The 24,765-nt window shown below is 41.8% G+C and overlaps 12 protein-coding genes across 18 annotated transcripts; 7 read left to right on the forward strand and 5 right to left on the reverse strand.

Moving 5' to 3' along the window:
* Positions 1-27: 27 nt before the first annotated feature.
* Positions 28-1,674, reverse strand: LOC129785971 (succinate--CoA ligase [GDP-forming] subunit beta, mitochondrial). Its single transcript, XM_055820690.1, has 2 exons — positions 1,461-1,674; positions 28-1,387 (listed from the first exon to the last, which is right to left on the reverse strand). The coding sequence occupies exons 1-2, from the start codon at positions 1,518-1,520 to the stop codon at positions 167-169; spliced, it is 1,281 nt and encodes a 426-aa protein (XP_055676665.1). The 5' UTR covers positions 1,521-1,674; the 3' UTR covers positions 28-166.
* A 38-nt stretch (positions 1,675-1,712) lies between these two features.
* Positions 1,713-3,875, forward strand: LOC129785967 (terminal uridylyltransferase Tailor-like). Its single transcript, XM_055820679.1, has 2 exons — positions 1,713-3,332; positions 3,396-3,875. Exons 1-2 carry the CDS (start codon positions 2,045-2,047, stop codon positions 3,788-3,790), a joined length of 1,683 nt encoding a protein of 560 aa, XP_055676654.1. The 5' UTR covers positions 1,713-2,044; the 3' UTR covers positions 3,791-3,875.
* Positions 3,875-7,554, reverse strand: LOC129785962 (myb-binding protein 1A). The gene is made up of 2 exons (XM_055820664.1): positions 7,333-7,554; positions 3,875-7,257 (listed from the first exon to the last, which is right to left on the reverse strand). Exons 1-2 carry the CDS (start codon positions 7,501-7,503, stop codon positions 3,934-3,936), a joined length of 3,495 nt encoding a protein of 1,164 aa, XP_055676639.1. The 5' UTR covers positions 7,504-7,554; the 3' UTR covers positions 3,875-3,933.
* Positions 7,555-7,934: 380 nt separating this feature from the next.
* On the forward strand, positions 7,935-8,745 carry LOC129786883 (keratin, type II cytoskeletal 2 epidermal-like). Its single transcript, XM_055822133.1, has 2 exons — positions 7,935-8,139; positions 8,207-8,745. The coding sequence occupies exons 1-2, from the start codon at positions 7,935-7,937 to the stop codon at positions 8,743-8,745; spliced, it is 744 nt and encodes a 247-aa protein (XP_055678108.1).
* A 1-nt stretch (position 8,746) lies between these two features.
* Positions 8,747-10,379, reverse strand: LOC129786027 (larval cuticle protein LCP-17). Its single transcript, XM_055820797.1, has 3 exons — positions 10,145-10,379; positions 9,563-9,967; positions 8,747-9,008 (listed from the first exon to the last, which is right to left on the reverse strand). The coding sequence occupies exons 1-3, from the start codon at positions 10,160-10,162 to the stop codon at positions 8,823-8,825; spliced, it is 609 nt and encodes a 202-aa protein (XP_055676772.1). The 5' UTR covers positions 10,163-10,379; the 3' UTR covers positions 8,747-8,822.
* Positions 10,332-12,124, forward strand: LOC129785977 (protein phosphatase methylesterase 1). Its single transcript, XM_055820705.1, has 3 exons — positions 10,332-10,817; positions 10,882-11,436; positions 11,504-12,124. Exons 1-3 carry the CDS (start codon positions 10,744-10,746, stop codon positions 12,051-12,053), a joined length of 1,179 nt encoding a protein of 392 aa, XP_055676680.1. The 5' UTR covers positions 10,332-10,743; the 3' UTR covers positions 12,054-12,124.
* Positions 12,091-13,806, reverse strand: LOC129786022 (uncharacterized). Its single transcript, XM_055820783.1, has 4 exons — positions 13,562-13,806; positions 13,296-13,479; positions 13,016-13,222; positions 12,091-12,947 (listed from the first exon to the last, which is right to left on the reverse strand). Exons 1-4 carry the CDS (start codon positions 13,673-13,675, stop codon positions 12,721-12,723), a joined length of 732 nt encoding a protein of 243 aa, XP_055676758.1. The 5' UTR covers positions 13,676-13,806; the 3' UTR covers positions 12,091-12,720.
* Positions 13,807-13,931: 125 nt separating this feature from the next.
* LOC129786012 (UPF0193 protein EVG1 homolog) lies at positions 13,932-15,047 on the forward strand. The gene is made up of 3 exons (XM_055820771.1): positions 13,932-14,103; positions 14,277-14,663; positions 14,755-15,047. Exons 1-3 carry the CDS (start codon positions 14,010-14,012, stop codon positions 15,006-15,008), a joined length of 735 nt encoding a protein of 244 aa, XP_055676746.1. The 5' UTR covers positions 13,932-14,009; the 3' UTR covers positions 15,009-15,047.
* Positions 15,048-15,114: 67 nt separating this feature from the next.
* LOC129785996 (N-acylneuraminate cytidylyltransferase) lies at positions 15,115-15,978 on the forward strand. Its single transcript, XM_055820746.1, has 2 exons — positions 15,115-15,620; positions 15,675-15,978. The coding sequence occupies exons 1-2, from the start codon at positions 15,115-15,117 to the stop codon at positions 15,976-15,978; spliced, it is 810 nt and encodes a 269-aa protein (XP_055676721.1).
* Positions 15,979-16,282: 304 nt separating this feature from the next.
* On the forward strand, positions 16,283-18,529 carry LOC129785982 (sorting nexin-8-like). 3 transcript variants are annotated; one of them, XM_055820726.1, is made up of 6 exons: positions 16,295-16,652; positions 16,808-17,000; positions 17,093-17,226; positions 17,311-17,402; positions 17,478-17,703; positions 17,761-18,529. In XM_055820726.1, exons 2-6 carry the CDS (start codon positions 16,973-16,975, stop codon positions 18,436-18,438), a joined length of 1,158 nt encoding a protein of 385 aa, XP_055676701.1. In that variant the 5' UTR covers positions 16,295-16,652; positions 16,808-16,972; the 3' UTR covers positions 18,439-18,529. The 3 variants fall into 3 exon arrangements, with proteins under 3 accessions (XP_055676709.1, XP_055676701.1, XP_055676692.1); XM_055820734.1 differs by having other exon boundaries at positions 16,283-17,000; positions 17,071-17,226; XM_055820717.1 differs by having other exon boundaries at positions 16,295-17,000.
* Positions 18,441-19,454, reverse strand: LOC129786004 (cytosolic Fe-S cluster assembly factor NUBP2 homolog). The gene is made up of 2 exons (XM_055820759.1): positions 19,235-19,454; positions 18,441-19,169 (listed from the first exon to the last, which is right to left on the reverse strand). The coding sequence occupies exons 1-2, from the start codon at positions 19,343-19,345 to the stop codon at positions 18,510-18,512; spliced, it is 771 nt and encodes a 256-aa protein (XP_055676734.1). The 5' UTR covers positions 19,346-19,454; the 3' UTR covers positions 18,441-18,509.
* Positions 19,455-19,744: 290 nt separating this feature from the next.
* LOC129786034 (protein suppressor of sable) lies at positions 19,745-24,701 on the forward strand. 5 transcript variants are annotated; one of them, XM_055820831.1, is made up of 5 exons: positions 19,745-19,825; positions 21,617-22,305; positions 22,375-23,161; positions 23,231-23,546; positions 23,616-24,701. In XM_055820831.1, the coding sequence occupies exons 2-5, from the start codon at positions 21,628-21,630 to the stop codon at positions 24,610-24,612; spliced, it is 2,778 nt and encodes a 925-aa protein (XP_055676806.1). In that variant the 5' UTR covers positions 19,745-19,825; positions 21,617-21,627; the 3' UTR covers positions 24,613-24,701. The 5 variants fall into 5 exon arrangements, with proteins under 5 accessions (XP_055676806.1, XP_055676786.1, XP_055676798.1 ...); XM_055820811.1 differs by having other exon boundaries at positions 19,775-19,918; XM_055820823.1 differs by having other exon boundaries at positions 19,782-19,909.
* The last annotated feature ends 64 nt before the right edge of the window (positions 24,702-24,765 follow it).

The raw sequence follows: 24,765 nt of genomic DNA on the forward strand, positions 1-24,765 counted from the left end.
TAATAAAAAAAAAAACAAATAAAAAAATTAAATGCTTCAACTATTTATTTAAGTTTTAACCCCCTAATAAAAAATTGCAAAAAATTGTTCACGCCTCACACTTTAAATGCGGTTTGTCTTCAAAATTAATTAATTAATTTTAGTTCGAGAAAAAGGGCAAGAAAGATTATTTTTGCGCTGCTAGGGCCTTCACAGCTTTCACAGCTGCATCATCCAGATCTGTTGCGGGAATAAGATTGAGTCCCGACGAAAGGACAATCTGGCGAGCTTCCTCAGCATTAGTTCCAGCCAAACGAACCACCACGGGGATCTTGAGATCGATGGTTTTGCACGCATTGACCACACCATTGGCGATTGTGGAACAATTTACAATGCCACCGAAGACATTCACGACGATTATCTTGACTTTGGAGTCGGAGAGAAGAATCTGGAATGCCTTGAGCACCTGATCTTCATTCACGCCACCCCCAACGTCCAGGAAATTGGCTGGATTCCCACCGTTTAGCTTAATAATATCCATTGTGGCCATAGCGAGTCCTGCTCCGTTGACCAAGCACCCAATATTCCCATCCATGGAGATGTAGTTGAGGTTGTATTTGGCCGCTTCCACCTCCTGGACATCCCCTTCAGTCTCTTCTTCCATATCAAAGATGCGCTGCTGCCGGAATTTAGCATGATCATCGAAGTTGAGCTTGGCATCGACTGAAATGACTTCCCCTTCCTTTGTTTCCGCCAGTGGATTAATTTCAATCTGCACGGCATCGACTTTGAGGAAGAGTTGCCAGAGTTTCTCAATCTCCTGGGCTGCCTTCTCCCTCAGGGAACCCTTGAATTCCAGGAATTCCGCCACGGAGAGGCTCTGCTCCCGTGTAACACCTCGCGTTATATCAATTGGCAGCGTTTTGATCTTATCCGGAGTCTCCTCGGCCACAGCTTCAATGTCCATCCCTCCAGCCGGTGAGGCGATAAGTACAGGCCCATTGTGTGCGCGATCCATGAGGATACACAAGTAAGTCTCTCTCACAATATCCACACTCTTGGCCACCATTACTTTGCGGACGAGAATCCCATCCTCAGGAGTTTGTTTTGTGATAAGCTTCTGTCCCAGCATCTTATTGGCCAGAGACACTGCTTCCTCTGCTTTCCGTGTGAGATGTACACCCCCCTTGAAGCCATTATCAAAGTGACCTTTCCCACGACCTCCAGCCAAGATCTGGGCTTTAACCACATACTCGGGAACCTGGAAATCCTTCAGCTGATCCGCATCGTTCCTCTTCTCTTCGAGCATTCGAAACTTCTGGATGGAAACGCCACTCTCATCGAGAAGCTGCTTTGATTGGTACTCCAGCAAACTGAGATTCCTCCTGCCTCCTGAACTTCGGACGATCTTCCCAAATTAGAAAAAAAAACAACTGTTATCTAACACAAACAGCCCAGAAATACCCCAAAAACCCACTAACCTTGAATCCAGGAAGCAGTTGACGACAGAAAGATGATGCTCCGAGGGCAAAGGAAGACATTTTTCTTAGTTTTTCGCTATCAAAATGCAATAAAATTAATTAAAAAAGTGAGAAATGGAAAAAAGAAAAACAGACCGATAAGAAACCGTCGACACAGTCAGCTTGAATCTCAACTTTTCCTAGCACATGCAACACTTGCTACTTGCATAGACGATGTGCGAGCGAGACGGGGTGAGAGTGGGAGCGGGATGCACTCTGCCCCTGAATTTAGACTTCCGTTTTTTGGCTTTTTACACTCTGGGGACTTTTTGAAATTAAATAAACTTGATTTCTTTGTTTTTTTGATGCCAAACGACGCGGCGTCGTATTCTACACCCCAAAAACTACACCCGGACGGGAAAAACGCCCGGAAAATGTGAGAAAATCGTGAAAAACACAAACAACGTCAGAATACGAATGACATGTCATATGAAATTCCAAAGCCACGTTTTTGGATTCTTTTTTGGGTTTTGTGATTTTTTTTCGCATTTTCAAAAAAAAATGTTTTTTCTGTAAATTTTGTCGAATTAAACAATTGTGGCGCCATGCAGAACGATAACACGCACCTTCCAGCCCTGGGGCACTTCAATATGGAGCTCTTCTACTTCTCCAGCATCCTGGAAATCTTCCAGGAGAACGCCTTCCAGATTGACCAGACTACCGTAAACTACCTCATGAAGATCGTGAAAATCGTGAATGATCTCGTGAAGAAGAAGGAAATTGTCAGGGTGTACCAGCCTCAAGCATTTGATCCGGAGGATTTCGAGAGATTCACCCTCCAGCGGACACTCCGTTGTCATTCCTGCAATCGAAATGTGCCTTTTCTCTGGTCAAACTTCCAGGAGCACATGAGGGTGTGCCCTGCCGCTGGAAATCAAGAAATTCAACCAATACCCGGCACAAGCAAGGGCACCACAACTACAAAGAACAATCCCCCCCAGAAAGGGAAGGAAGCACCTCGCGAGCTGCCCAAAGATTTGAAAGAAGAGGAGGAAGAAGATGGCACTTCATCTGATGATTCGTCGTCAGGAGAGTCTTCAGAAGAGGAGGGGAATAAGAAGAAACAGAGGAAATTCGATTTGAAGGCCAAGAAGAGGGAATTGAAGGAACTGAAGGAGCTAATAAAGCGGAAGAAGAGAGAAAGGAAAACTGAGAAACAGCTCAAGCAGGATTTCACATTGAAGAAGAATACAACTATGGTCCTGATGATGTGGGATGAGACCATCAATCAAAATGTCGCGATCGGCGAGAAGATTATGAATTTGCCAATTTACAAAAATATCACGGATGATTTGGAAAAGAATCTCCGACCGGAATTCCCGGATGTGAAGGTGTACATTTTTGGTAGTCGAAAGACTGGCCTTGGAACCTACACAGGGGACCTGGATCTCTTTATTGACGTCAAGAATTACTACAATTTCCCACTGAAGGACAAGGAGGAGAGCGTGAGGATCATTGATAAAGTACGTGCGGTGCTGTCGAAGCCAAATGTGCCGTGGGGGAAGTTTGTCTCAATCACCCATGCCAGGACACCGATACTAAAGTGCTTCAACAGGGAGTACAAGATCTCCTGCGATCTCTCTTTCTGCAATGGGCTCTCGCACATCAATACCGCTCTCATTCGGTACCTGTTGACTCTCCAGCCGGATTGCCATCGAGTTGCGTGCTTCATCAAGGCCTGGTACAAATCCATTTTCTTTTCGAGACAGGAAGCCAACAAGGTGAGCAGCTACATGATCACCCTTCTTGTTATCTTCTACATGCAAACCATCAAGCTATTGCCACCGATTTATCAACTTCACAACACAACGGGGAAGCCCCTGATGATTGGAGGTGAGATAAAAGAGTGAGGAATTTCCTTTTTTTTATTATGCTTTATTGTTTGACTTATTGCAGATTGGCAGGGAGACTTTGCAAAGCCCTCTCTAGCAGAACTCAATATTGGAGTATCCAACAATCCCAAGAAGATACTTGTTGGATTCTTTCAGTACTACAGCTCCTTTGACTACAAGACCTACGTCATTTGCCCCCTTCTCGGTTATCCCATCGAGAGGCAGCTCTTTGACACTCCGGAACTACTCCCGGACGAAATGATTCGCTACAAGGAATTCGTGCAGAAGCTCACACCGTGCCCAGAGAATTCAAAGGAACTTCTGGCAACAGATACAACCATATGCGTCCAAGATCCTCTGGAACTCTGCCATAATGTCGCAAAGGGAGTTCATTTGCCACTCTTTGTTAAATTCACAAAACTCTGCAAGAAATCCGGGGATTATCTTATGAATTTTTAATTGAAATTGATTTTTTTGACTGATTGAATTTCCTGAATTTATAATAAATCATTGAAATGAGAAATAGAGCAATTAAATAATCAAATTAATGTTTTTTTTAAACAATTTTATTCTCCAAAATCTTCAGCTTAAGGGTTTTTATTTTAATCTTCATCTGAATAATCAACATTCTTTGCAAAATTAATTCCATCTCCTAATCCATCGGCTGCTGCTTCAAGTCTTGAATGTTTCTTGTTCTTCTTCACCTTCAATTGATTCTGCTGCTGCATTTTTCGCTTCTTCCCACGTCCCGCAGGAGCTCCATTAACTGCCTCCTGGGTCTCATTCATTTCTGCATCTTCAGCTACGCCGTTTGTTTCCTTCTGTGGCTTCTGAATCTCGGAATTCTTAACGGCGCTCCCTCCCAGAGCGCTACAGAGCTTCGTGTAGCTGTTCATTGCAGTAGCGTCCAACTGTATGCCCAAACGGGCTTCTTGCACCTTCTCCAGGGCTTCCTTCCAGTTCATCTTGGCTTTGAGTTCGGGAATTTGTTTATGGCATCGTTGAACCTCCCACAGGAGGAGATTTAAGCTCTTGAATTCATTGAGGGAGATTGTGGTCTGGGGAATGCTCTGCAGGAAGCTTCCTAGAGCCTTCTCAATCTGCCCGAGAGCTTTGGATGCTTTCTCAACGTCCTCCTTGATTAGGCGGTGATTTTTGTAGAGGATGGTCAGCAGATCAAATGATTGAATCCTCCGGAAGGATCGTGTGGTAGTTGCAATGCCATTTTCTCTAATCTTATCGCACAGTGTCCACAATCCAAGCCAGGAGATGTTGAAGATGCTGGAGAAGAAGGTGAAGTTGAGCGTAGGATTGCGTGTGTTGATAAACTCTGTCAGGAAATCCCCGATTGTGGTCTCAATTGAGTCGGACGGCAGGGAGAGTTTACTGCAACTACTAATGATGAACTTTACTCCCTTGACTACAAAATTATTCCTAACTTCCATTGATTGGGGATTCTCATTCTTCCGGAAGAGCTGTGCAAGTGCATTGGAGAGATTTTCTGTACTAACAGCCTGTGGTCCGTCATTGCGGAAGGTCCTGACATTCACGAGAATCATCAAAGCTTCCTGAATCTTCCCGAGAAGTGGCTTTGATTCCTCATCGACGCAGTAAGGAAGCATATCGTACAGAGCAATCATTATCTCCAGCGTAACATTCAATTCTGGGTTGTGCTTCAGGTAGATCACGAGAAGGTCAATGAGGCGATTCCGGAAGTGAACGAGTGTTGTATCCTCTCTGTGATCTTTCTTAGTTTTCCGCCGTGGTTTATTCTCGTGGGCAATCTTAAAGGCAGCCGAGAGAGCTTCATCCAATCTCTTTCCCTCCTCCTCTGACATATCGTCCAAGTTTACTGATTCCTGATCTGATTCAGTGCCATTAAATCCGAGAGCTGAGGAAACCGCAGATCGCAGCTTATCCGTTACAGTTCCCTCGTCATCCTCCACATCTTCATCGTCATCGTCATCTTCTTCTTCGCTGTTGCTCTCTTCATCGGAATCTTCCTGATTTCCATTCATTTTGACATCTTTCTCATCTCCAGACTCCTCGGAATCTGCCTCATTTTCATACTTTAGGGGATTCTGACCATCCTTCATGTCCAGCAGTGAGAGAATTTGATAGATTGCTGAGAGATTTAGTTGAGGGCACAGCGAGGGGAAGACCTTTTTGATGATATTCCTCAAAATACTAGATCCCTGCGACAGGAGGTGCAAGATCAGATCTATCAACACCTCAATCCATTCGGGTTCAGAATCATCTTTGCTCCTGAGTTGAGTCTTCTTCTCCTTGGCCCTGACAACGCAACTTTGAAGCTCCTTCAGGGATTCCTGCGCCACGTCAGCATCACGAAACAGCTGAAGACCCATTGAGAGCATCAGCACCTCAAATACGAGGAATTTCTCACCAGCCTCAGACAAATCCTTTACAGTTTTATACATATCCGCCCAAATCTTGAGACTTTTCTCACTAAATTCCCTCCGGAGGTATTTCTGCGCGTTCTTCCTGCCCAGAATTGCATTGCAGTGCTCAACTAGACCACTCAGGATGACTTTCCCATTTTCCATGGTTGAAAAGGAACCTTCTAGTCCGTGGTAGAAGAGGTTCATTGTGTGATTTGCAAGCTCAATGGGAACTACACACAAGTCCGACTTCTTTTCCACACATTCCCCGTCATTTGAGAAGAAAATTGAAATGTTCAGGAGGAATTTGGCTTGATTCAGCTTCCACTCTGTCTCATGCGCCAGCAATCTTGTTGTAATGATCCTCTGGAAGATTTGCACAGCAACCACCTTCTCCGTATTGAGCCATTTTTCCCCGGATTCAGCTGGATTCTTTGCTTCCTGATCAATTAGGATGTTTCTGAGGAAGTTTGCGAATTCTTTCAAAATCTCCTCCTTCATCACGCCGATTGTTTTGTAGAGAATTTTATTGGAGAAGTGGTATTTGTCTATCAAAAGTGTTCCCGGATGGCAGAGTAGTTTCCGCAGAACTGGCATTTGCTTGTCTTCCTGCTTTTTGAGTGCCTCAAAGAGGGAATCGAAGAATTCAAGATAAACAGCTTTAAGCACCTCATCCTTAGTTTGCTGTCGCAGGGAACGGAAGATCATCTCCAGGAATTTCTCAGAGAACATCTTGACCAATCCTTTGGTCAAATTGTCGCTATTCAGAGCATCTGTTGCCAATTTCATCGTGATCACTTCCTTAGCTCTGTTGGGATGTTCTGTTGTCTTTCCCACAATAAATGTCCAGAACTTTATGAAATTTTTGGACTTTGCAGCAAACTTCCCGAGAGTATCGTAGGCAGGCTGCATGATTTCCGTTTCGGGCTTTTCAGCCCAGAAAAGTTCATAAATTTTCTCAAAATTCCCATTCTCCAGGATGTGTTTAGTGCCCAGAAAATCCTCCAAGAACGCCTCATCAATTAGTGCTGGGAAACGTGTTTGTGCTTCCATGAGGAAGTGCAGGGAGTACACTGATTGTTCCTCCCAAGACGTCTTCAAATTATCCCTCATAAATGGCAGAAGAGTCTTCTTGAATTCCTCCTCTGTTTGACTTGCCAAGAATCCAAGGAGGCAGCTGTAGGAGAGTTTGTAGTGATAGGCTTTCTGCTGTGACGCTGCCACGACATACTCCAGTGCCTTCACCACCTGATTCTTCTTCTTCCCAGCCAACATTCCACATTTCTGCAGGGCAGTCACAACAAGGACATGCCCAACGTATGCATCGGCGTTCTCCTTCGTTGTGGCTTTCTTGGAAACTTTGAGTTCCTTGTCCAGAACATCGAAAATCTCATCAAGAGAAAGATTGTTCTTGAGAGCACCCAAAACTCCCACCAATGCGGTGTAAAATCCACACTTTGATGCATTATTGGAACCCCCAGTGCCACGTACGAGTCGCCGGAGAACGTAATCACTCTCCCGGGTGTCCTAAAACGAAGGAAATTCAGGGATTTTCATGAAAATTGCAAGAAATGCGTTTAAGGTTAGGGCCGGAAACGGTACCTGATTGTTAGTGGATTTCCGGAGAAGTTGCTGCACCAAATTCACAGCATTCTGCACCCGGACGTTCTCATTGGTGTGGACCAGCTGGCGCAGGGAGTTTGATACCGCTGGGCTGATGGTTTGCTGGAGTTTTTTCGGCGATGCCTCCTCACTATTTTTTTCCACGTGCATTTTTTGTTTTGATTCACACGCGACAATGTTGCCCACGTGATCTTTTCCGATAGAGGCGCTGTGGTCAGTCTTTTTTTTTTCAAATTCTCTTTGAACTTAACGGTCTTGATCACGTGCATGCGGCTAGATTTCTAAAAGTTATTTTCTTAATTAATTTCTTTTTGTAATTTCCGTGCTATAAATAAAATTTTTTTTCTTATAGAAAATGAAATGAGAGAATACCGCGCAATTTCAAATTGTTTTTGCTCCTCAAAATATTCACAAAAAGAATTTATTTGGGAAGAATAAACTGCAAATGATCACAAAAATTAATGGAAAATTAATTGAAATGGTTTTTCTAGCTGTCTAAATTACATTTTCAATTATTATTATTCCCAATGCTGTGCCCTATAAATTGTTCAGCTTAGAATTTGGAAAAATCATTTAACAAAATGAAGTGGATACTTGTTCTGATCTATTGTGTGGTGAATTCATTCCCTTCCCGGGCTGATGGGCAGGTTCAGTTGACTGTGGATGTTGCTGGTGAAGCTAAAACCTCCGTGAACATACGACCAGATTGTCCACAAGGTGTGTCGTTAAATGAAATTTTTCAGCGGAAGAAGAGAGCTGCACCTCCCATTCGACCATTTAGTGTTGGTGAGTTCCTTTTATCTTTGTAAAATTAAGGGGTAAGATTTTCGATTTTCGTTTTAAAATATTGTAGAAACGGGTCCTGGAAGTGCTCCAAGCGCATCTGGTTCCATGGGCAGTAGCGATTATTCTACAATGGTAGGTGATCAATCAAGCTTCCAACCAGCTCCTGCTCCGGGACCTGCTTCTGCACGACAACCCGGTGGAGGAATGGGTAGCATGGGAAGTGGCGGTTCAGGAGGCATGGGAGGTAGTGGATTTGGAGGTAGTGGAATGGGAGGTGGTGGAATGGGAGGCATGAGAGGTGGTGGAATGGGTGGCCCACCATTTGGAGGACCAAACGGTGGCAGAGGATCACGCAATGATCGCTACCGTGGTGAGGGCAGAAGATGTCGAGGACCTAATTCCAATGGCCCAGGCTGTAGGAGACAACGAGGTGATTTTGGACGCAGAGGCCATCGTAGGCCAAACTACGATGACTATGGTGGCGGTGGCTATGATCGGGGAAGGCCAGGATCGAGGGGACCACGAAACCAAATGAATCAACGAATGGGGAATCCTCGTGGAGCTTCAGGAAGCACCACTGCATCAAGTGATGACTACAGCTATTAAATAAATTTTGTAAATCTGTATTAAAAGCAAATGGCTGTAGAAAAGTAAATTAGTTTGGAACAAATAGTAATGGCCTTTTAATGCAGTTTGTGGTACTCCTCGATGTCATTTGGCACAGAAGTGGCTTCAAAGGCGAGTCTCTGGGCTTCCTGTTCAGCTCCAATCCGGGCATGTTCAGCTGCAATTTTTTCATACAGAGACAAATGCTTCTCCTTGGCATGAGCCACAGCAGCACTATCCCTGGGCACGGCAACAACCTGGAGCTGGAAGTATGAAGAATTTTAATTGAGAAAGAATTCTTTAGAGTTAGTTTTTAGTCATAAAAAATACTGGCATGTGGCATGAAATTCGTGGCCACGCAATTGACGAAATTAGTTCAAATATTTTGATGAATTAATCACATAGTAAAAGGTAACTGAAAAGTTACGAAATTTATAACACATAAAGCGGCTTTCATAAGTTTCGTTTATTGATTGATTAAAATACCTTTTGGTCATTGATTTCAGAAGAATTCTATTCAAAAATGTTTCCAAGAAAAACAATTTATTATTCAGAAGAATAATAAACATTTCTTAATTTAGTTTTTTCAAAGAATTCTGACGCCTAAAGCCTTAAGAGACATTTTATTGAAAGAATGTTTGGAATTTTTCATTCATTACAACACCAATCAAATAAAAAAGGTAGGAAGATGCTTGAAAGAATTTTTTTTTCATCAAGGGCATTGAAATTCTTTCCACACAATGGAATGAATCGCTTCTAATTAATTATTCGGAAGAAAAAGAAAAAGAAATCTTTCAACAAAAACTCCTATACTTACATTTGGATCATGATGAGCGTGCGCCTCTGCAATTCGGTTGTAGAGTGAAAAATGTCTCTGGGCAGCCTTCTGCACGGCCTCCGTCTCCACGGGTCCCTGAGGTTCATGGCTCAGGATTGGATGGAATCCATACTGATCAGCCACGTACTCTACGGTGCGAACTTGCAGTCTAGGATCGACGTAGGAGAAAGCTCCGCGAACGGTTCCACTTCCATCGGAGACTTCGCTGTGCGTGCGATCGACGTGGCCAGGAAATCTTCCGGCTGTGTAAGCAAACACGTAGGGATGTGGAGGAGGTGGTGGCGTGGTAGTTGTTGTTGTGTGGTACTCTAGTGGAACAGCATACGGATCCTGGGAGATGATGTGCGAAACGTCTGCAGTGCACACGCCAACAGCGATAAACATCTGTGCGAAGTTGAGAAAAACAGGAAATTCTGCGTGAATCTCGCAAATCCACCGCAAAGGTGACATCATGCAGCGTTACATCACTTTCTTGACCTTATCTCTTCATAGCAAATACCACGCTGCAGTGCCTCCAATGCGCCATACAACGATCCCCTGTGCTGTGCAACTTGTACTTACCACAATGAGAATCTTCATGTTTTATGAGAATTTTTCTGCACCACTTATTCCAATAATTTCCTCTCTAAATTAATTTCACTTTCAGCACAGTTCGACGAAGTAGTCTACAGTGAGTATTTTCTTGTGTTCGGGATCGAAAAACTTGTCTGAATTAATTAATTTCTTGACTTTTTTCACAAACAGTCGCGAAGAAAACTTAGGAGCAATGTGATTCATGCAGCAGCTCACGAGATACTGAACAACGTAGCAGCAGACTTGTCTAGTTATTTAGTGTTTTCTCAAGGTGAGTCAGGTGGAGAGTTGTGTGTGGCTTCACGGTCCATCAAATTGCACGAGGGGCACGAAAGATTAATTCGTGTAGGAAAAGTGAAAGTCTCTAAAAGAAATCCGTTAAACAATCGAACTCTTTCTTTTGAAATGGAATGTTTATCTTTGATCCCAGCAGAGGGCGAATTGGGATATCCACTCTCTCGCTCTTGCACACATAGGGGCGTTTATTTTCTTCGCACTCTAACATTTGTGGTTAGGATTTATTGTTTTGGGCCAAAAAAATTGCACAGGATTTGTTTGATTTTATTTTTGCGCAAATTCCGGCAAAAATGTCCAATCTGCAGAAATCAATCATGAAGTCACGTCTTCCGCCAATACCATCGGCCTCAAAGATATCCAAATTGTATGGATACAGAAGGTATTTCCTTTAATTATGACTTTAAAAAGAATTCTTGGGAATTTTGTAGGGATGGAAGTTCCAGGCGGGGATTTCAGAAGGATTACAGCCCTAAGCAGTGGAATGAGTACTTCAAGGAGCGACAAATAGTTCCGGTAGAGGACAACAAGTTCTGTGTGTACAAATCAGCTGAGCCGCAAGAGAAAGGTCCCCTGATTATTCTTCTCCACGGCGGAGGATTTTCAGCTCTCACCTGGGCACTCTTCTCCCAGGAAATCACATCCATGATCTTCTGTCAGTGTCTTGCAGTAGATCTCCGTGGGCATGGAGATACCGAGACAACAGATGATTGGGATCTATCAGCAACAACACTCGCAACAGATGTTGCCAAAGTAATATCAGCCCTGTATCCCGAAGGGAATCCCCAAATTATCCTGGTAGGACACTCAATGGGGGGTGCCATAGCCACGCATCTTGTGCACCTGAATCTCGTGTCAAATCTCATTGGACTTACTGTTATTGATGTGGTGGAGGGAACAGCAATGGATGCACTTGCAAGTATGCAGAGCTTCTTGAGGTCACGACCCAGTCATTTTAAGAGCATCCCACAGGCTATTGAATGGAGGTGAGTTGCAAAATACTATCTGTGCATGATCTTGGAATTTTCCTATCGGAGAAACTTTTCATTTCAGCGTCCGAAGTGGTCAGATAAGGAATCTGGAATCTGCCAAAGTTTCCATGCCGGGGCAGATTATCGATACAGAAACGAAGAAACTCTCAACAAATGAACTGCCTTTGCCTGAGACAAGTGAACCAGCACCTGCGGTGAGTACTTTTGCAAATCCTCTCTCAATCCCCGAAGATGCTGAAGCAGATACCCCAGAGAGTAGTGCTTCCGTCTTCAAGGCACCCGAAGTGGCAAATGCCAAGAAGTACACCTGGAGAATAGACTTGTCAAAGTCAGAGAAATTCTGGGCTGGATGGTTTGAAGGGCTTAGCCAGAAATTCCTTGATTTGCCCGTGGCTAAGCTCCTCCTTCTAGCCAGTATTGATGGACTAGACAGGACACTCACAGTGGGTCAGATGCAGGGCAAATTTCAAATGCAAGTGCTGGCACGGTGTGGTCATGCCGTTCACGAGGATCGTCCCTGTGAAGTGGCCGAAGTGATTGCTTCCTATATGATTCGCAATGAATTCGCCACGGCCTGTGGGGAATTTGTACGCCATATGCCGGCCTGCTAAACAGATCACACTTTGTAAGAGAATAGGTCTGTGTGTGTAAGTTATTTCGGATTAAAATTTATTTAACCACACGAAGATACAATTCATTGGATAGGAAGATCTTCTACAATGACTTTGGGGACTTTGGGAAGGTATAGCTATAGAGAATATGCAGCATTTTTCCTCCTAAGTTCTAATTAAATTAAATTCAAGGAGAGGATTGCATTAAAAGGACATTGAATTCTTCTCTAAAATTGCTTTAGATTTTATTCTTTTTTCTTCCAATTATTATCTGTGCGTTAGGTGTTATTAAAAGGTCTTTCTTATTGTTTTCTGTTTTTTATTCTTTCCAAAATGTCTGAAAATTTTTCAATATAAATGAAATTTCTTTGTTAATTTTTGGAAAGAATTTATTTCATTTCAAGAAAATCAATTTTAAGGATCACCTGCATTTTCTATTAATCACAAAAATTACATCACAAAATGCTAATCAATTGCCTTTCAAATCATAATAAATTCAATGCATGAGCGTTTAATTTTACATTTTAGGCCAATCAAATGGACTTTCTTCAAGGGTTTAGCTTAGGAATAAAAGAAATGCTGCATTGTATTTGAATTAAATTAAAAGTTGTAGTAATATCATGACGATTATTTTTGTTAAATGTATCGCGCGGTCAACACATTTCTTTTATATTGTAATATTCAGTTCATCTACGAGTGGATCAGTTAAGTAGTGCTTATAGCCTCCATTGCCCAAGTAAGTATTCTCCTTTTTGTAGTGGAAAGGAATCTTTACTGTAGCACTCTCCACAAGCTGAGATGTGTACTTGTCTGCCCTCTGCAGAAAGCCGTAGTATCGACGAACTATGAACCAGTTAGTGATGTCCAATACTCCAATGATAAATCCAATATACCCTGCAAAATCAAACCAAATTAATTATCTAGGAAGAAGGAAAATTTGCGGAATTCCAAGGATATCTTACAGTATTGAACGACTACGGAAAAGCGATAGCTGTTGATGCCTTCATACAAGAAATATGAGATTATCACAAAATAAACAATGAAATTGAGGATTAAATACGGAATGAAGAGATGCCGGCGATTCTTAAGGATTCCCATAAACAGTACAATGCAACTGAAGGTGTACGGGACAATAATCGCAGCTACAACGTAGAGAACGACCAATGTTACTGGAAAGGAAGAAAAAAGAGAATTTCTGAACAAATCCTTAAGCGGCTTTTGCCGCTCTGTAGTTATACTTACACTTGGACAATTTTTCAGCAGACTTGAAGCGAATCAAATTGATGGAATCTCCTACTGAATGGGGCATTACGGTGTTCTCATTCATTTCCTTCTCATCCTTAATGTCATCCTCAAGGAGTTGAAAAATTTCAACAGCATGCTTTAAGCTCAATATAACAAAGATGAGGACACAAAAAGACAAAATCTATTTGAAAAAATGAAGGAAAAATTCAATTTTCATCAAAAGAATTCTCAAGAAAAAATTATTATTCAATCACAATACTCACACTTTGATAAATTGCCACAATGAGAGATAGAATTTTGAATTTCTTCTCGTAGGAATAGAATGAGACACTCCCAAGAGGAGGGAGGTCATCTTTGAGCTCCTTTTGTTCCTTCATTTCACCCCTAAAATGCACTTCCGAGGCTCTTTTTTTCAAAGGAAAAATTTGCAAGATAGTAAATTTTCTTCAGCACGCAAATGGCGAAACTGAAGATATATCTTATTGTGAGAACAGGAGAAATCGAAAATGCCGTTCATGCGCATTTGACGAGACAACGCACACAAGGATCTTCCTCCTTTACCTCCTCTACATGCCACCGTCCTCATCACGTTGCTAAACAACGCGTTGCAACTTGAACTGTGGGGGTGGTATTGAATAAACATTATTTTACTACGGAATTCCCGGTAAATTTTAATCTAAAATTAGTTTTTTATAATAAAGTATCATAAAGATGGAGTGGCCGAGTAAGAGGATTCCTCCCGGTGGGGTTTTTCATCCACCAAAGGTGAAAAATTACAGCAAGGAAACGCAGAATTTAATTAAAGGTCCGTTTAATTTTTTTACATTGTATTTCGGGAATTTTTTTAAAAACGTTTTCTACATAAAGAATCTTTGAAAAATTAATAAAATGAAAGAATATCTTTTAAAATAAATAATTCAATAGTAGAAGATTAAATCGAATTAAATTGGTTTAAAAATAAAATTTACATTAAACCAGTTTTAATGGATGAGGCAAAATTAACAATGCTCCAACGAAAGAACATCAACACCTACCTCAGAACTGGAGAACCTCTGCCCGTGCCCAAGGAAGAACAGAGACCCATAAGTATTTTTGGGGATCCAGATCAGGATGCAAAGGCAATTATTGAGCGAGCCCGGTGTGCACGAAAACGATCGTTGGAAATTATAAAAGCAAGTGGGGCATTTGAGAAGTCTCGCTATATTCCCAAGTATCCGTGGAAAGTACCCTCAGAGACGGCAAAGCGTCGCCTACAGGAAGTCATGAGTGGCTTAAAGTACTTCCCGGAGCCGGATGCTCAAGCCTACAAGTACCGGCATCGCAGGAAATCACCCGAGATTGAGGAGAGAGATCAAATTTGTGAACGTGAGTAGAGTTTTGCACAAATGAGGGTGTATTGTTACCTAGAAAAAATCCAAGAGCGTGGAATAAGATGCTTTCTCCTCCTCCCTGGCAGTTTTGTGCGAAATCCACGAGAGAGCTGAGTGGTTGGCGGAAATGGAGGCACTAGGAGAGGGGAAGAAGCATCGTGATGTGATTCACAATCAAATAGCTGAGAAATTGCGCCAAATAAAAATCCTCGAGAGGCGAAATCACAAGAGAGAACTTGAGGAGCATCTTGAGAATCAATTGAAGCAGCTATCTGTGAAATCAACGCAAGATACCACGAATACAAATTCAGAGAATATCTCTCCCTCGCATCACAATTGAGGAGGATTAGAAATTATATACTTCCGGTTATGGCGGGTATTTTGTTCAGCTAGTTTAGTCTCTTAGTTTGTATGTCTCTCTTGTCTGCCTCTACTGCGGAGAAATTATGCATTTTGGAATTATATTAAAGTGCTTAAGTGGAGTATTTGTGTTGCTTCACGGCGCAAAATGTGATTCTTGCGCGGGATTTCAATCAAATTCTCCATTTGGGATTAGAAATCACGGCACTGTGGCTCTTATTTTAGCACGTGGTGGCTCCAAGGGGATCCCAATGAAGAATCTGGCAAAACTCAATGGGGAATCAATTCTCTTGCGAGCTCTTAGAACGATAAAAAATTCAAGAATTTTTAGTGAAATTTGGGTTTCAACGGATAATGATTTGATTGCAAATGAGGCAAAATCCCTCGTTGGTGTCTCTGTACACCGGAGGCCAGGAGCAGTTGCTCTGGACACAACGTCTTCCATTGAGAGTGTTCAGGAATTTCTGCTTCATCATCCAAGCATCCACAGCATAGCTCTCATTCAGTGCACATCAGTTTTTCTTAAGGAAACCTATTTAATTCAAGCTCATGAGCTTTTCCAAGAAGCTGATTGCGTCTTTTCAGTCACAAGGTTTGAGAAAATGTTTTTTTTAAGGCTTCTTGTAGTGCTTTATGTATTTTTTAGAAGTCATAAATTAAGATGGAAACTGATTAATGGCAAGCTGATCCCTGTGAATTTCAACCTCTCCAATCGCCCTAGACGTCAGGATTGGGATGGAGATTTCCTCGAGGCAGGAATGTTCTATTTCGCTAAAAGAAAATTGCTAGACCTAGGAATTTTCCAAACAAATTCATGCAAATTTGTGGAAATTGACCCGGAGGATTCTCTTGAAATTGATAAGCAAGCAGATTTAGAATTAGCCGAATGTCTTCTCAATGCACGCAAAGTAGAGAAAAAAAATAGTGGAAATTTTTGTAATAAAAAATAAGATTAATAAAAATTATTAAAAAAAAAGATCATTTTTTGATCATTAATGCGTTAAAAATTGATCAGATCAATTTGAAATGAATTTATTAAAAATCTCACATAATGATTATGAAAGAAGATTTCGATTTCACAATACGCGTCACAACATTATTTGTGCGCAAATACGCAGCATAATCTTTGGATGGATGAAAAAATACGGCGCTATTGAATTTACATAATCCGTAAGATTGTGGGAATCTGGAGGAAGTATCTCAGTGCACACATCTCTATCAAATCCCGCATGCCTGCATCGGCTAAAGGGTCCAGCAGAGAGATCACCCAGTAGATTGATAAATCCCCCACTCCGCTGATCATGGGATCTGGACGGTGTTCCAGTAGGGATAGCGCTTTGCTGGTGATCTCTGTCATACGCGTAGATTCGTGGGAACCTTTTGTGAATTGGCTTTGTCTCATTCTCGCACGGTGATGATGTAAGTCGCGCCAGCCATGATTATGCTAAAGAGCCGGTTCTCCAGCTTGATCAGGGGAGTGCTCGTGAGCAGGAGGGATTTATGGCGGTGCCAGTGAGTGAGCGAAAAATAAAAAGTGTCGAGGAGAAAGAAAGGGGGAATCCAAGCTGTGAGAAGTGCGCGAAACTCTCGCCTGGCTGGCAGTTTGACGATACCAACGATCGAGGTATGAGATCCGCACGATCGGTGTTTTTTTGGGTTTTTCTATCGCAGCACTTTGTGAGATCATTTCCACCCAAAAATTAATAGTCCGGTATCTCCCACTTTTTTTTTAACTCGCCTGTCCATGGGACTGTGTAATCATTGCTGGACTTGTGGCAGCAATTAAAAGCACAATTTGCGTGGAAAGCAGTGTGCAACGCATCTCCAGCGCAACAAAAGGTGATCACGAGGTGTTTGTTGTAGGCAAGAATTTTGATGGTGTCGCACATAGTGAAGAAAGAAACGGTGTGGTCTTGGCAATTTCCGTGACACGTTGCAGAAACTATGAGCGGTAAACTAGCATCGTCAAATGGTAATTTCTCACCATCGGCATCAATGCAACTTCCGCATCTGCCATCCCCACCGATCTCACGCTCACTCAGCTCCAATTCCCGCACTTTACAGATTCACCAGCGATAAATCCAATGAATAAGGCAACGAATCCAACTGCAAGTGGCGCCAAAGGCGATCCAGATGTTATTCTCGTGACTCTGGTGCCTGAGAAGAAGGGACTATTCCTCAAGCACTCCGAGTACGAGGTGAGTACCTTTTTTTTCTGGAAGAAATTCCCACAAAACTCCCCCATATACACACATCGCGATGTTTGTCTCCTCTATTCACAGATCTCTTCGCGGAATTACAAATGCAGCGTTGCGAGGCGCTACAATGACTTTGTCAATCTGCACAATTTACTCGTTACGAGATTTCCTTATCGGTACGATGAGAATAACCAGACCAGCTATATAGTATGGCGGGGGAAAACCACTAATCACTAACATTAACATTGCAGTATGATCCCGCGCCTTCCGCCAAAGCAGCTCATGTTGGACTCTCTGCTTGAGGAGCGACGTCGAGGGCTACAGAGATGGCTTAAAATCGTTTCGCGACATCCTGTGATTGGTGCTGGGTCACTTCTGAGGAATTTCCTTACAGACAGTAGCTCAGATCATCAGGAACACCTCAGAGAACTCTTTAACAGCGAACCCGATGAGTTTTCTACGCTTAGTGAAGAAGTTGTGAGTTGAAAATTTCTTGATTTTTAAAATTTATTCTTAATTTAAAAAAAAATCCAGGAGTTACCACTTGAGGATCAAGGACGCCTCGCTTCCAATCGGGAAATAATGCGCACCATGCTGAATGCCGTAACCAGACTAAAGAAATTCGTGGATCAACAGGTAACACGGAGTGTTAATCAGTCCAAAGATATGGAAGACATCTCATCGATCCTGAAGCTCCTGAGCTCGAGCGATCGCGTCTTTTCCTTCGATACCTTCCCGGACATGACCAAGGGATTCCACGAAGTTGCCAAAATCTCAGAGAAATCTGCTATGACGCTGGAAAATGCCATCAGTGAGCGTTTTAATATGCTCCTCGATGTCCTAACAGCACACAGTGATCTCTGTGATCGCGTGGAGAAGGGAATTGTGGCAGAACATCAGCGAGCTCTGACGAAGATGCTGACACTCAATAAACAAAAAATGAAGGGAGTAATCCGAGGCACGGCGGCTGATAATGTAGCGGCACTGCATGAGAAGGAAGTTGCCCAAACAGGTGTTGTGGGTACTCTCGGAAGGCGCAGTGCCTTCAGCCTGCAGTGTGTACTGCAGGAGACTTCTCTAGCACAGGAGTACCTTCAAGCGCTTCCATCGATCGTCCTGGCCTTCTGTAATGAACAAAATCAATCAAATTCCCTCTCAGCGGACACCTGGAGAGAGATCCTCAATGCTGAAGCCAAGAGATTGAACCAATAGGATCTCCTTAATTTCATTTATTGGGATTCTGTACAAAAAAAATTATTGGGTCTGTTGTTGAATATTAAAAATTATTTGCTCAAAATTGAAACAATTTCTTTGAATGTGTGCGATGTGGAACTATCCGGAAGCTCCCGGAGGCAGGATTTTCCAGTACCAGCAAGTTCTCCAACTTTAGGATCAATGGGAAGGGTGCCGAGGAATGGAACTTTGGCCAATTCAGCGAGAGCTGACCCACCTCCCGTTGAAAAGATATTCGTACAATCTGAGCAATGTGGACAGACAAATCCACTCATATTCTCCACAATCCCGAGAATCTCAATCCCTGTTTTTCGGCAGAATGTCACTTCCTTCCTCACATCATCTACTGCAACTTCCTGGGGTGTTGTCACCAGTATAGCTCCGTCGCATTTGACTTCCTTCATGCATTCCATGACTGTAATGTGCTCATCCGACGTTCCCGGAGGTGTATCAATAACAAGAAAGTCCAGCTCATCCCAGTGCACATCCGTGAGGAATTGACGAATCATTGCTGTCTTCTTCGGTCCACGCCACACCACGGGATCATCTCGGTTTTTCAGCAGGAACCCAATGGACATCACAGCTAAGGTTTTATCGTTGTCCACATAAACTGGCACCCAGCCTTCATCACACTGGTGAACATCCTTCCCCTCCAGGCCCATGATGTAAGGTACACTGGGTCCACAGAGATCAATGTCCAGTAGCCCAACCTGTCAAAGAGAATTCATTGCATTGATCTTCTCCTGGCCACAAATAGCATGATGTGCACTATAACCTTAAAGCCGGATTCCTTTAGAGCTAAGGCTAGTTGGGTGCTGACCGTGGACTTCCCGACGCCCCCTTTTCCGGACAGTACCAAGATTATATGCTTCACCTTGTCCAGCATTTTTTATATAAAAAAACTAACTATTCTTGCAAAATCATTCACAAAAACAAGAAACAGCTGAGGCACAAAAATTAAAGGTACTCTAGGGGAGACTGGGGTTACATTCCCTGTTTATTGCAAAACATTAAAACATGTTGCATACAATTTTATAGGTAATTTAGGATTTTTTTCTAATTTATTTTATAAGGATTATTTTAGAATTTTTAGATTAGATTCTAAAGATTTAGAAATATTAATTTATTTAGGAAAATTTATTAGGGAAAATTATTTTTTTCTCAATACAGAATTCGCCCATCCCCACTCCTAAGAAAATGTTTCATGAATTTTTTCCGTTTTCCCTCGTTTGAATGGATTTTTAAACCGACCAACGGCTAAAAAAAGCCATAATTTTTGACGTGTGATGACGTAGGAGAAAATTTCCACTGAGACAGACGCTATATATGTGAAATCGTGGAGAGCACCGAGGACTGCTTAGCAAAAGTAAAAAATCAATTTAGTTGATTCATAAACGATTTGCATCTCGAAGAAAATGTGATTCAATGCAAATGCACGACGAAAAATATTGTAAAAGTGGTATACATTTCCTATATTTTCACGCATTCGAGGTCAGGGCTTTTTTCAAACTCTCTGGGTTTGCTGAGGCACCATTCGTCCATTTTGTTTTTTTTTCTTCGATCCCCTTTGTGATTTCCCCTCTCGTGGCTACAGGGTGTCTCAAATGTTATCGGAAAAATCTTTTATACAAATTATTTTTTTAACAAAATTCCCTTTTTTCCTTCAAAGAATAATTGAGAATTTTGTTAAAGAAATTAATTGTAAAAAAAATCAGTGATGAATTTTGGTAGAAAAAAATAGCAAAAGTTTTCGCGGTATGCTCTCACTCGTGCCAGAAAATAGCCTATAAGTGAATTTCTTTAGAAAATTTTAGGATCCTGCGTCCTTCGCGTACTGTCGCCCTTATGGCTGATCCTAAAGAATTTTTAATTCAAACTTTGGTAAAGTAAAATTAATGAAAAACAAGGTATTTTTAAGTGATTCCACTCATTTTAGAAGAAAATATATTTATTCGTTCATGAAACGTTTTAACGGTTTGTCCTCGATTGCTATAAAATTAACAAACAGCGTTCTCATTTTCCGTAAAGTTAAGTATTTTAGATTTGGTAAAAAACTGACGTCTACGGTAAATTAGGGCGCTTTTTGCTTATTTTATAGCAATTTAAGACAAATCTTTAATCAGTTTAATCACGATTAATTCGCACTTTTCGGCGGGTAAGGCGCGAAATTAATTAATTCCCCAAAAAAATTTAAGGTTATGTTACGCGACAACAAATATGTAATTAATATTTCATCTAATACCTAGTTTATATCTAAATCCGATTTTAATGAATTACGTACCTCATTCTTTCCAAATTTTTAATGAATATTTCTCCCCAAAAGCTTAAAAATGTTCAGAAATGTGGTGATTCAAAATTTAAGGCTAGGCTTCTTTTTTTTTTTTTTTTAATTTTAATATTTTACGGCCGCGAACTTCATGTCCATAGGGCCAACTTTCATCTGATTTGACAGATGTTTCGCACTTGATTTTAAAAAGGCTAGGCTTCGTGGTAGAATTAAAATGCGAAAAAAACAATCGTAGCTAAAAAAATTCCAGAAATGCGATTGATTAACAAACAAGTCCGTTCAAGTGAGAGCTATAAATAAATAGAATGCATAAATACTGTGGAGTCACCCTGTTTGTAGTGATGATGGCGAATGGGTGGGGACCTAAAAACTTATTTTATCAAATTATTTGCAAAGAAGTAAAAAGAAAATCCCTAATTATCGATTTTTGTGATTAAAAACATTCTAATTTGCTAAATTTTGATTAGAATTTGCATTTTTTTGTGGGTTGCTGAATTTCGAGTCAATAAACAGTACCATAGAGAAAGTTTTGAACAATGATGATGAAAAATGATTCGTCATCATTTGAACAGGGTGTCTCAGTTTAGAGCAGAAGAATTTTATTTTTTAAGCAACCATATTGGAGAGTTTAGAATTTATGAATTCTTTTAATTTTTTTTAGTCAAAAAAATTTTTTTATTCAATAATTAATATTTTAAATTACAACCTTTACAATATTTTCAATGCAAAAAAGTAAAATTTTATTAGTATTAATAATCTTCTATTTTTATCACATTTAATTCAAACATTTTTTTTACAAAATAAGAAAAAACAAATTAATCAATGAATGGATGAATGACAGATTTTTTTTATTTCAATTTTTTTTAAAAGACATCCCTAAGATGGAAACTGATGAAAAGGTAGTAATACCGAAAGAAGATGATGAGGACTTGGAGGATGGAGAAATAGAGTCTGATGGTGAAGATGCGGCAGCAGAGGAAGTCACAAAGGAGGCAGAAGTTACTAAAAACTCAAAACCAGAGAGTAGGCCTTCTGAGAACCTACAAAAGAGTCATGTAAATGAACCCGCCCCGGTCGATGAGTGGGCGGTACGTGTTGAGAAAGCAATTGCGAATGTCTTGAAGAAAGATGGCATCGAGGTAGCGGAACCCACTGAGAAAACAAGTCCCGTAAAGGTTGCACCTGGACCATCCACACCGTCACAGAATAAGCGCCCCAGGGAATCAGGTGGGGGGCGCAATGATGGGGAGAAACTTTCCAAATCGCAACGAAGGAGAAAACGACGACGGGAGGATGCAAAGGATTCCAAGAGGAAGTCATCTAAGAATGACAACAAGGATGAAGGTGTTGATGACTATGAGATGCTCTGTGTTCGTGGTGGTAGTCCACCGAGGAGGGAATTCGATAATGAATCAGAGCACAGTTACAGCAGCTATTCCAGCTACGACTCAGGAGACTACCGACCTCAAAGGAAGCGACAGCGGGATAGAAGACGTGGTGGTGGGAGTTCAGCATCCGGGAAGCATTTTGATAAACGACGTCAGCATCACGATTCAGATGTAGGTTTTTTCTTTATCTTCTTTTTATAGGCGGCTTTTTAGTTAAAAGAAATCTCTTTTTCTTTGTAGAATGAATCCCGTCATCAACGTAAAATGGAATTGTGCAAATTCTATTTAATGGATTGCTGTGCAAAGCGCGAAAAGTGCCTGTATATGCATTCTGATTTCCCTTGTAAATACTACTATCTCGGACTGAATTGCATCAATCGCGACACATGTAAATTTTCACATGGACGACCGCTAACGAATCAACTGCGCGGTATTCTGTTGAAGCATCTGGAGACGGCACCAAAGGAAATTCTGGGCGATTTCCCACGCCTGGGGCGTGATCATGCTGTAAACATGTTAAATATAACGCATAAGAAGCTCACGGCGGAGCAGGAGGAGATAGATAGTAAGAATCAAAAGCCCAGGAAGAGTAGATGGTGTGGGGAAACACGAAAGAAGCAGTCACAGCCAGCAAAAGAAGATGTACTCAGCTTGAAGCATCTAACTAATGTCTTAACGCAGGATCAAATAAGTCGAATGGCCACAATGGGTATTGAGACGTTGGATCAGGTGCAGCATTTGACATTTATGCAATTAACAGAACTGGGATTGAGCTTCCAGCAGCTCAGTGAGATTCAACTCAACACGATGAATTTCGTCAAGTTGGGCCTTGTAAAGGGATCCGATGGGGAGAAGGGTGAGGAGAAGGAGAGTGAAAAGGATGAAAAGGAGAAGCAAAACGAGAAGCAGAATGAGAAGGTAGAAGAGACTGAGAAGGTGAAAGATGTGGACATGAGGATGATGGAGATTGCATCACCAGATCACGAGGAAAATATGAAAAAAGAACAAGTTGTTTGCAACTTTCTCTGTAAGTATTTTTATTTATTTTATTTTTTTAAATTTTTCAATTGCAATAAAATGAAATTATTCTCTGCAGCTCCATCGCCTGAAGGTGGTGAACCGGGACCTAATCCAGATGAGCCAAAGTTGTTGATTGATGAATCATGGTATAGTGATGATGAGCCCCCGAAGGAAGTTGAAAAGTCTCCGAGTGATACAGAGTCCTCGTACTGGCCTCCCAAGCCAGCAGTTGTTGAAGCATCCGATGTTTCACGTGTTGTCGGTGGTTCTCTCTCCAAAATTGACTATTCCTCCCAAATACTCCTCCCAACAATAGCTCCAGAGCCAATAAATGATTCAATATCCGCAAGAGATCCACGGCAAATTAAAGAGATTGATTCACCGGATAAAGGGTAGGTTACAATATTTCTTGATTTATTTATCAATTTATTTTATCAAAAACTAATTTCTCTTGTTTTTAGAACAACAAGGCCCAGCATTTATGACCAGGGACCCATTGGGATGGAAGAGATGGGAGATCAGGATATGAGACTGCCCTTATTTGGGACACCGGAATTACCACATGTAGATGCGAGTATGAAGGATGTGGATTTGAGGCTTCCATTTAAACCACTCATGACAAATTACGTTCCCGCAACGGAGATTGATGCTTCGTTAGCCTCACATCCACCGTTTCCCTATAAAGTTGTTGAATGTGATATCCCACCTCCGGACTACCGTGAGATCCGGAAGCGTGCACCTGCTCAGGGCAATACCCAAGATCCCCGATTGCGACGTATTCTGAGTTTACGAGATCCTGAGGAGGAGCCTGAACCTGCAGAAGCAGCACGAGCGCCAGCCGCGGCAACTGCACGATTAGATCCTCGACGAAAGCGCGAAGAGGCACCCAAAACGGCACCACCAGCAGGTGGTATTGATATACAGCAAGTGCTCCAGAAGTCTCCATGGTACAAAGATCTAGGATCAAAGAATAAGATCATGGTTAATCAGCAGTTGGCTCTGCTTTCGGCTGAACTGAAGCGCTTTGCCGCCGACACAACACCATCAAAGGTCTTCGATATGACTGTTGTGACTCACAATCCCACGCTACAGCATATCCTCCTCCAGTTGGGTATACGTCTGAGTGAGAATGGACAATTTACACTGGTTGAGGAGAATCAGCAACAATCACAGAGCATGATGGATTGGATGCAACCACCTATACGGCCGAATTTTATGCCACCGGCAACAAGGCCGGGACTTCTTGGGGCGCCACCCATGCATCCACCACCTGGACAATTTGATGGTTTCTATAACGCGCCAATGCAACCAGATTTCTTTTCTCATCCACCACCTGGAGACATTAACAGGCCCAGGGCACCATTTCGCGGAAGATCTGATCGATGGAGTGGACGTCCTGGACGTAGGCACTTTGATTCATCGCGTTCCGGAAGGCGCGACAAGTCATCAAAGAACTAGGCTTTTTCTTTTATTTTTTTTTCTTCCTCATCAACAATTTAGTTATGAAATTGGCCAATAAAATGTACTATAATATTCTAAAAAAAAAAGTGCGGGTCTTTTAATTTTTTTTTACAAACCATGTTGAGGTCTTCTGATCGCAGAAAGACGATA

The sequence above is a fragment of the Lutzomyia longipalpis genome, chromosome 1 (genome assembly GCF_024334085.1).
Source record: "Lutzomyia longipalpis isolate SR_M1_2022 chromosome 1, ASM2433408v1".
Classification (NCBI taxonomy): Eukaryota; Metazoa; Arthropoda; class Insecta; order Diptera; family Psychodidae; genus Lutzomyia; species Lutzomyia longipalpis.